The sequence below is a fragment of the Gymnodraco acuticeps genome, unplaced genomic scaffold (genome assembly GCF_902827175.1).
Source record: "Gymnodraco acuticeps unplaced genomic scaffold, fGymAcu1.1, whole genome shotgun sequence".
In the NCBI taxonomy this organism is placed as follows: domain Eukaryota; kingdom Metazoa; phylum Chordata; class Actinopteri; order Perciformes; family Bathydraconidae; genus Gymnodraco; species Gymnodraco acuticeps.
The window spans coordinates 137,228-147,683 of NW_022991896.1; the positions used below are offsets into that span (position 1 = coordinate 137,228).

Genomic DNA, 10,456 nt, shown 5'->3' on the forward strand with positions numbered 1-10,456 from the left:
AAGTAGGTATAGAAAGAAAGTAAACATTAGGGACATTATCTTTATTGCACAAAATATGTAAGATATCTAAGTGTCTTAATAGCTTGGGTGATTCATCTGTTTTGAATCAGAGGCAACGGTATCGTCAATTATCTCAGGTGTTATCGTCAGGATTTATTTTTTGCAGTTTAGTCTATATATATTTTTTAAAGAATTTAATAATCCCTGCACACAGGGGCAAACACTGCGGAGCTGCCTGCAGATGATGGCACTGGATTAAAGTTAAACACACATATTACATTCTTACTCAATGGTCTTTATTTCGTCCAGGACATGGAGATGATGGCTGGGTTTTTGTCCACATATTTAGAGGCTCTGCGCCTCCTGCGAGAGCGAGGTTTGCAGGTCTGTGGGAGAGACAGGAGCGTTACTTTATGGACAGATTTAAATATTTAAAACACTGTTTGTATACCAAGTATGTAAGGCATAAACACAACCGAGACACTCTTAACAAAACCTACAGCTTTTCTTTAATGTGTTCTTCAAGTAATACAAATAAGTTAGCTTGGATAACCTCAGTTAGCTTAAGTAAGTAATATAGCTTTGGTAGCTAAAGAAGGTTACCTGAAGTAATAACATTGATTGATTGATACATCTTATTTCGAACAAGTACAATTAATCATTACAAATAAAATGTTGCAGTGCATAGTCATGTAAGAGAAATCAAAACAAAAAATGACATTTACAACAACAGCATTAGCAACATCAACAGTCCCACATCTAGTGTTCGAAAAGGAGTGAGAATAAGTATAATTTATTTAATCTCACCCCCTTGTCCCTAAATGATTTATTTATAATCTGCAATAATTATCATTATTATTATTAATCTGCTTTAACTGTTGATTGACATATATACACATGTGTAAATACACACACACACACACACACACACACACACACACACACACACACCACACACACACACACACACACACACACACCACACACACACACACACACACACACACACACACACACACACACACACACACACACACACACACACACACCACACACACACACACACACACACACACACACACACACACACACACACACACACACACACACACACACACACACACACAGACATAGTCAAACACCTTCCCCATCCCTGTACCTCGAGAAAATAATTTCTCTGTATTTCCTCTTGAACTGGTTAATGTCTGGACATCGCTTTAGCTCCACGTTCACACTGTTCCATAGTCTCACTCCACAGGTTAGGGTTAATGTCTGGACATCGCTTTAGCTCCACGTTCACACTGTTCCATAGTCTCACTCCACAGGTTAGGGTTAATGTCTGGACATCGCTTTAGCTCCAAGTTCACACTGTTCATAGTCTGACTCCACAGGTTAGGGTTAATGTCTGGACATGGCTTTAGCTCCACGTTCACACTGTTCCATAGTCTCTCACTCCACAGGTTAGGGTTAATGTCTGGACATGGCTTTAGCTCCACGTTCACAACTGTTCCATAGTCTGACTCCACAGGTTAGGGTTAATGTCTGGACATGGCTTTAGCTCCACGTTCACACTGTTCCATAGTCTGACTCCACAGGTTAGGGTTAATGTCTGGACATGGCTTTAGCTCCACGTTCACACTGTTCCATAGTCTCACTCCACAGGTTAGGGTTAATGTCTGGACATCGCTTTAGCTCCACGTTCACACTGTTCCATAGTCTCACTCCACAGGCTGAGATACAAAAAGTTCTTCTGGTTGTACGGACCCTATGAATTTAGAATTGAAATTGTTTCCTTGAACTATATCCCCCCACTCGTTGAGTGAATACTTTTTGGATGTTTCCTGGTAAAATGTTATTATTTGCCTTAAACATGATTTGTGCCGTTTGGAATTCTACCAGGTCTGTACATTTTAACAATTTTGACTGGAGGAATAATTCGTTAAGGAAGTTAGCTTAGACAACCTAAGGATAGCTTGAGTAGCTACAGTTAGCTTGAGTATCTACAGTTAGCTTGAGTAACCAAAGTAAGTTATTAAAGAAATGACATCAAGTATTTTAACTTAAATAACCAAAGTTAGCTTGAATAACCTAAATTAGCTTAAATAACCTAAATTAGCTTAAGTAAGTTAGCTTTAGTAGCTAAAGTTAGCTTTTGTAACAAAGTAAGTTACCTGAAGTAATACAAATAAATTAGCTTGGATAACCTCAGTTAGCTTAAATAACCTCAGTTAGCTTTGACCAATAGGGTGCCTTAAAAATAACCATTATCAAGATGCTAGTTTAGCATGAGCCTCAGATTGCTAACAGTAGGCTATCAAATAGGTTACTCTATTTTCTTCTTCTGAGATGCAGAACTTCATCTAAGTAAAAAACATTAGATTGTAATTGTGTTTCTAGTCTCTTCTTACCGGCTGGCAGGAGTTTCCCATCCTGACGCACAGCTCCAGTTTGCAGTGCAGGAAGATTTCTCTGTTTCCTCCGTTGAACTCGAACATGTTTAAAGAGAAAACGTTGGAGGTTCCCTGTCCGTTTCCACTCAGTCTCACCGTCTCATCGTTAGCGTTCGGGCATCTGTTGAGGAACAGGAACACAGACATCATGACTACATGTTCAGCAGCAGACCTTTCTTATGATGCCCCAAACATAATATGTAAAGCATCAGGATGTTCTGAATCTGCAGTCTGCATTTCTGGCTATTACTATTATGACCCACAACCCTCTGATTTACACTTCCTGTCCAACCCAGTCTCACGGCATTTCGTGTTATAGTCACGACATTTAATCTATTGATTCGTGTTCACCAACAAGATGTTCCCCTTTTTTTCGTGTCACACAGAACGATTTTAAAAGCATTGTATTTCTATTGGTAGTATGTTTCGTGCCTGCACCACGTCTTTTTGTCCGGTCGGGTCTTGGAAGACCGGAAGCTGTGGGGTTCATAAAAACATGTTCTTACTAAATATCAAGCCACAATTATTGTTTTTAATTTTAAATCGTATAATGTCGGACTTTTTTTGCCGTCCGGGAGGAAAATAAATGGCTCAGAGCCTCAGAATACTGAAATCTGCATTTTTTGAAAATATTTTTTTCCTTCTAATTTGTTATTATTTTCTAAATAACACACAATTATCCTTGTTTTTATTTATTTGTGTAATTCTATAATCTCGGGCTTTTTTGGCGTCCGTCAGGAACTGAATTTCAAAATAAAATAGCCGGAAACAGACGTTGGCCTATAAGGGACATTTTGAGCATCATTGCGATACACAGCCACTGAACTGATTACCCAAGATCCTCAGCTATGGTTTAAGCTCGGTGATTGGATGTTTTAGCTGCAATGCATGTTGGGATATGGTGTTAATGCAATATGAAATCCAAAAAACATTTCAGAACTACACATGCTCGCTATTGTGTTTCGCAAAATGTGCTATGGGACGTCTCTACTGGGAACGTTTTCGTTTTTCCCACAATTAGAAGTTGCCAGTATTAAACACATTGGTGTTATCAAATGGGCTACAATCCACCGTCTTGGCGAAGACCACACCACACCACCCATAATCACAACAGTCACAGCAAACTCGGTTGCATCACAGCTGGTGGCCAACGGCCGTAACCAACACCCGCCGCCAACCCACAGGAGAACACCACCTGTCCCCGTGCCTCTATGCGCTAGCCGGCATCTCTCTCCCCCCGCACATCAGACGACTAGGTATCGCTCAAGATGAACGGAGAACACAGGAGACAGACATCAGACACCCCTTGCATGGCCACGTAGCACCCCCACGCAGGCTCCGATCCAGAGCCAGTTTTGTGCAGACAGTCCTGCCCCTCCAGACAACTAAACAAGCAGCAAGGACCAACATCTGGGAAGATGAATGGCAAATAAATGACACACAAGCTCTTGAATGGCTGGACAGAGGAATCACACCAACGGAAAGCCTCGCTAGTGGCCACAACCTTGGCTGGACAACCTGGAAGTCACTTGAGAGACTGCGTGTGGAACAGGGGAGGTGCAAGCACTGATGAAAGTGTGGAACTACACCACAGAAGACCACGTGCAGCTGTGGATCAGTGCAGACAATGTCCCACCTACTGGAATGTGCCGATGCCCCCCGGTGCAGTCCAGAAGACCTGGCAGAACCTACCCCATCAGCTGTGGCCTGTGCCCGATACTGGCAGAACGACATCTGAGATTGCCACGGACTCGAAGAAGAAGAATCAAATGTAAAACATATAATTAATAAATGGGTGAAAATGGCTTGTGTCCATAATGGGCAGCATTAATATATACCCACATGACAGCGCATCTCTAGGTCGTCCTCAGACGAGCCCTCCATCGTCACTTCCAGTCATCCCGGTTCTCCATACATCTGGCCAGTTCATTGGTACTTTGTGCATTCTTGAGTACGTCAGCGTATGTTGGTGTGGGACGTCCTCGTGACCGATGCTCGTGTGTTGGTTCCCACAGCACCAATTTGCTGGCTGGCAGCTCTTGATGCCTTTGGCAATGTCCTGCTAGTCTCATTCTCCTGGCTGCAATTTTCTCACTCACCCTATTCCCTCTTACAGGATCTTGTTGGTTACATGTACATTCCTGCTGATGTTAAGTAATGCTCACAACATTCTGGTGTAGCATCCGTCTAGAGACTTTTGCAGGGTTGGCTTCAGGGTCCAGCATTCACTGCCATAGAGGAGAACAGACTCTACTGTTGCATAGAAGAAGCTGAGTTTGATTTGACGGGGGAGGTTGGAGTTCCATACACTGGTCATGCCGTTCAGGGCCCTCCATGCAAGTGCTCTCCTCACCTTGAGATCTTGCTCGGTTGAGTTGACCCATGAGCCCAGATACTTGAAGCCCTTGACTTCTTTAAGCACAGTGCCTTCTGTTGTTTTCAGAGGTGGATGTTCCGGTAAGATGTTATAGGTGATAACCTCAGTTTTCTTGGCATTTAGCCAAAGGCCAACCTTGGCACACTCTAACTCCACTCTGTTCAGGAGTTCCTGTGCTTGTTCCACGCTGTCGGAGAGCAGGCTGATGTCGTCCGCATAGTCCAGGTCTGTCAGGACTACTGTGGGGTATCGTCTCGACCTCCTTGGTGTTAGAGTGAAACCAAGATCCTGCACTCGTCCACTGATGGCCTTCCTGAGCGCATAATCCAGGACTATGATGAAGAGGAAGGGGGCTAGGGTGTCCCCTTGCATTACCCCCGCCAGGATGTCAAATTCCTCGCTGTTGCCATCTGGGGTCACCACCTTGGCCCTTGTTCCTGCGTACATGGTCTCTATGGCCCGGAGTAGGTTGGGAGGGACACCGTATGCCTCAAGGATCTTCACCATTGTGCTTCTGTGGATCGAGTCAAATGCCTTTTTGAAGTCGATAAAGCACAGTACAGCAGTCAGGTTATCCTTTTTCACCTCCTCATTCTCCTTAGTGCCAAGATCTGGGCTACGGTGGTTCTCTCCTCTCGAAAGCCATTCTGGTTCTCCCTCAGGTGAGGGTCGATGGCGTGCCGTATCCTGTTCAGTATCATCCGGTTGTAAACCTTTGCGGTGATACATGTCAGGCTGATGCCTCCGTAGTTGTCTGGCTTTGAGAGGTCTCCAGCTTTCGGCACCGGGATGATGTTGGAGAGAGACCATATACCAGGCTGCATGTTGTGCAGTAGAGCGAGGTTGCAAAAGTCTAGGATGCGGTCATCGAGATCACAGTTCTTTAAGACCACCCGGGGTATGCCATCCGGCCCAGCACTTTTGCCCTCTCTCACTGTGGACTTCGCCCTGGCAAGCTCACTGGCTGTGAAGGGACCATCGTCGATGGGCAGGTTCTGGAGGAATGCTGGTATACTTTCCTCAGCTCCATCCGCTGTTGTGCCCAGCAGGCTTTGGAAGTGGTTGAACCAGGTCGTCACCCTCTCCTCTGGGCTGTGTCCCTCAACTTAGTCCTCTTCCGCCCAGTCATCTCATTGATGACCCTCCAGGCCTCCCCATATTGCCTTTCACCTTGCGCTGCCTGCACTCTTCGCACACTCTCCATCAGTTCCTCCCCTTTGATGGTGTCGTAGGTACTGAAGAGAAACTGTTTGGCTTCGTTCAGTACCCCACGTCTCTCCAAGGTTGGTTCACGCTCAAAGTTGAGGCGTGCTTCCTCCACCCTACCCCGTGCCGCTATGACCTCCGGATGTCTGGACCGTAGGGAGGTTCTGGCTCTGTCCAGCACGGGCACACAAAGCCTGGTCGCGTCCTCGTTTGCAACAACGAATCTCCTGTATTCGCTGCTGGGCTCCGCTCCCTTATCCAGCTGCCGAAAGCGCTTCCTAACCTCCTCCGTATACCTGGTTTGAAGGCCAGGGTCGGTTGTGAATGCCTTCCAGTCATGCCGGATCTTGGGGCTTGGCTTGGGGACCCTGAGGCTCAGTCGCACCCTCATGGAGACCATGCGGTGATCAGAGCACACAGAGCTGAACGTGCTGTACGGTTCAGCATTCAGGATGGAGTTCCTCCACTTTTGCCTCACAAGTAGGGATGGGTACCGAGCCTCTGTATTAAACGGGCCCCGGGGCTGAATTATTAAAGACCGTGGTACCGTTAAGCTCCGACGTTATCGGTCTTTTTATCGGTACTGGAGACATGTAAAACATATATGTTGTATATATATATATATATATATATATATATAATGTTTGTCTTTCTAGTAGCTCTGTAGCCCCGTCCACGAGTAACGTTTCCACGTCAGGTGTTATGTATGCTAGCAGCAACACACGGAGTTAACTACATTATAAAAACATGGGTTAATGATTAGAGGTAACTGAGTTATTTATTTTTGTTTCAGCTATTCTGTCATCAGATTATTTAATAAGATTTGTTAAAGCATTGTTGTTTCTTTTGAAGTGAAATATTATTAATTTTATTTAAATAAAAAGCTAGTTAGTTTTGTTCACAATTTGTTTAGTTAGTTTCCCTTATTTTTTTTCTCCAAAAGAACCGATAAGAGTACCGTTAAAAGTAGTAGTACCGTTAAAACCTTAACGATACCCATCCCTACTCACAAGTATGTAGTCCAGGGGTCACCAACCTTTTTTAGGGTGAGGGCTACTTTAAAAAATGAAACAAGTCGGGGGGCTACTTTTACTCCTCTTTTTTGTTTTTTGCAGTGTATATATTTAGCACATTTTAACATTATTATATGGTTACCTTTAACCTTTGTGTGCTGTTTGGGTCTGTGGGACCAGTTTGCAGTGTTTACTAAAAGAACATGAATGCAATTTAATTATTTTTAACTGCTTTATTTGGGGGTGGACGGGTCTCACCTCCTCTAGGGGGGTCCGGGGGCATGCTCCCCGGGGAAGATGTTTTTTTACATGTTGAAGTGAAATGCATCAATCTGGTGCACTTTGAGCACACAATGAATTTATGGATACATTTCTCAACACTCATATGAAAGGGAGCTGTATACTTTTCAATAATCCAAACATCTTTAGAATATGATCACAACCAATAACAAATCATTTCAACTGGTTTATTCTTATCTTACCTAGTTAGTATTCTTTCTTTTTATTTATGCATATTTTACTAATCACTCCCCTTTTAAACTGTTTTTTTTTTTTTACTGTCCTATAGTACACATTGGAATGATTTCTTACTTTATCTATATTAAATAGAAAAAGGTGTGCTCTCCCTAGCTCTCTCGCTCTCTCTCTCTCCCTCTCCCTCCCTCGCTCTCTCTGTCTCGCTCGCTCACAGAGGCTGTGTGCTCCTCCTTGGCGATGACGGCTTGCGTTAAAAAATAATAATAAACATATTTGTAAAAAACAAGTTGTGGGAGCAGCTGTAGTTGGAGCAGTCGTTGTTGGGGCCACAGTTGTTGGAGCAGCAGTTGTAGGAGCAACTGTAGTTGGGGCTGCAGTTGTTGGAGCGGCTGTAGTGGGAGCAGCTGTAGTTTGGGCTGCAGTAGTTGGAGTAGCAGTAGTTGGGGCGGCTGTTGTGGGAGCAGCAGTAGTTGGGGCCACAGTTGTGGGAACAGCTGTAGTTGGAGCAGTAGTAGTTGGGGCCACAGTTGTTGGAGCAGCAGTTGTAGGAGCAACAGTAGTTGGAGCAGCTGTAGTGGGAACGGCAGTTGTTGGGGCCACAGTTGTGGGAGCAGCTGTAGTTGGAGCAGTAGTTGTTGGGGCCACAGTTGTTGGAGCAGCAGTTGTAGGAGCAACTGTAGTTGGGGCTGCAGTTGTTGGAGCAGCTGTAGTGGGAGCAGCTGTAGTGGGAGCAGCAGTAGTTGGAGCAGCTGTAGTTTGGGCTGCAGTAGTTGGGGCCACAGTTGTTGGAGCAGCAGTTGTTGGAGCAGCAGTTGTAGGAGCAACTGTAGTTGGGGCTGCAGCTGTTGGAGCGGCTGTAGTGGGAGCAGCTGGAGTTTGGGCTGTAGTAGTTGGAGTAACAGTAGTTGGGGCGGCTGTAGTTGGAGCAGTAGTAGTTGGGGCCACAGTTGTGGGAACAGCTGTAGTTGGAGCAGTAGTAGTTGGGGCCCCAGTTGTGGGAGCAGCTGTAGTTGGAGCAGTAGTAGTTGGGGCCACAGTTGTGGGAACAGCTGTAGTTTGAGCTGCAGTAGTTGGAGCCACAGTAGTTGGAGCAGCAGTTGTAGGAGCAACTGTAGTTGGTGCTGCAGTTGTTGGAGCAGCTGTAGTGGGAGCAGCAGTAGTTGGAGCAGCTGTAGTTTGGGCTGCAGTAGTTGGGGCCACAGTTGTGGGAGCAGCTGTAGTTCGAGCTGCAGTAGTTGGGACTGCAGTTGTCTGAGCGGCTGTAGTGGAAGCAGCTGTAGGTTGGGGCCACAGTTGTTGGAGCAGCAGTTGTAGGAGCAACTGTAGTTGGGTCTGCAGTTGTTGGAGCGGCTGTAGTGGGAGCAGCTGTAGTAGTTGGAGCAGCTGTAGTTTGGGCTGCAGTAGTTGGAGTAGCAGTAGTTCGGGTGGCTGTTGTGGGAGCAGCAGTAGTTGGGGCCACAGTTGTTTGAGCAGCAGTTGTAGGAGCAACTGTAGTTGGGGCTGCAGTTGTTGGAGCAGCTGTAGTTGGAGCAGCTGTAGTTTGGGCTCCCGTAGTTGGAGTAGCTGTAGTTGGAGCAGCAGTAGTTGGGGCCACAGTTGTTGGAGCAGCTGTAGTTGGGGCCACAGTTGTTGGAGCAGCAGTTGTAGGAGCAACTGTAGTTGGGGCTGCAGTTGTTGGAGCGGCTGTAGTGGGAGCAGCTGTAGTGGGAGCAGCAGTAGTTGGAGCAGCTGTAGTTTGGGCTGCAGTAGTTGGAGTAGCAGTAGTTCGGGTGGCTGTTGTGGGAGCAGCAGTAGTTGGGGCCACAGTTGTTTGAGCAGCAGTTGTAGGAGCAACTGTAGTTGGGGCTGCAGTTGTTGGAGCAGCTGTAGTTGGAGCAGCTGTAGTTTGGGCTCCCGTAGTTGGAGTAGCTGTAGTTGGAGCAGTAGTAGTTGGGGCCACAGTTGTGGGAGCAGCTGTAGTGGGAGCAGCTGTAGTGGGAGCAGCAGTAGTTGGAGCAGCTGTAGTTTGGGCTGCAGTAGTTGGGGCCACAGTTGTTGGAGCAGCAGTTGTAGGAGCAACTGTAGTTGGGGCTGCAGCTGTTGGAGCGGCTGTAGTGGGAGCAGCTGTAGTTTGGGCTGTAGTAGTTGGAGTAGCAGTAGTTGGGGCGGCTGTTGTGGGAGCAGCAGTAGTTGGGGCCACAGTTGTGGGAACAGCTGTAGTTGGAGCAGTAGTAGTTGGGGCCCCAGTTGTGGGAGCAGCTGTAGTTGGGGCCACAGTTGTGGGAGCAGCTGTAGTTGGAGCAGTAGTAGTTGGGGCCACAGTTGTGGGAGCAGCTGTAGTTTGAGCTGCAGTAGTTGGAGCCACAGTAGTTGGAGCAGCAGTTGTAGGAGCAACTGTAGTTGGGGCTGCAGTTGTTGGAGCAGCTGTAGTGGGAGCAGCTGTAGTGGGAGCAGCAGCAGTAGTTGGAGCAGCTGTAGTTTGGGCTGCAGTAGTTGGAGTAGCAGTAGTTCGGGTGGCTGTTGTGGGAGCAGCAGTAGTTGGGGCTGCAGTTGTGTGAGCAGCAGTAGTTGGGGCCACAGTTGTTGGAGCAGCAGTTGTAGGAGCAACTGTAGTTGGGGCTGCAGTTGTTGGAGCGGCTGTAGTGGGAGCAGCTGTAGTGGGAGCAGCAGCAGTAGTTGGAGCAGCTGTAGTTTGGGCTGCAGTAGTTGGAGTAGCAGTAGTTCGGGTGGCTGTTGTGGGAGCAGCAGTAGTTGGGGCTGCAGTTGTGTGAGCAGCAGTAGTTGGAGCCACAGTTGTTTGAGCAGCAGTTGTAGGAGCAACTGTAGTTGGGGCTGCAGTTGTTGGAGCAATTGTAGTTGGGGCTGCAGTTGTTGGAGCAGCTGTAGTGGGAGCAACAGTAGTTGGAGCAGCTGTAGTTTGGGCTCCAGTAGTTGGAGTAGCTGTAGTTGGAGCA

General features: G+C 46.8%; 1 protein-coding gene across 1 annotated transcript; it reads right to left on the bottom strand.

The window, feature by feature from the left end:
* Positions 1-184: 184 nt before the first annotated feature.
* Positions 185-2,643, bottom strand: LOC117535572 (pancreatic secretory granule membrane major glycoprotein GP2-like). The gene is made up of 2 exons (XM_034200091.1): positions 2,409-2,643; positions 185-386 (listed from the first exon to the last, which is right to left on the bottom strand). The coding sequence occupies exons 1-2, from the start codon at positions 2,598-2,600 to the stop codon at positions 297-299; spliced, it is 282 nt and encodes a 93-aa protein (XP_034055982.1). The 5' UTR covers positions 2,601-2,643; the 3' UTR covers positions 185-296.
* Positions 2,644-10,456: the final 7,813 nt, after the last annotated feature.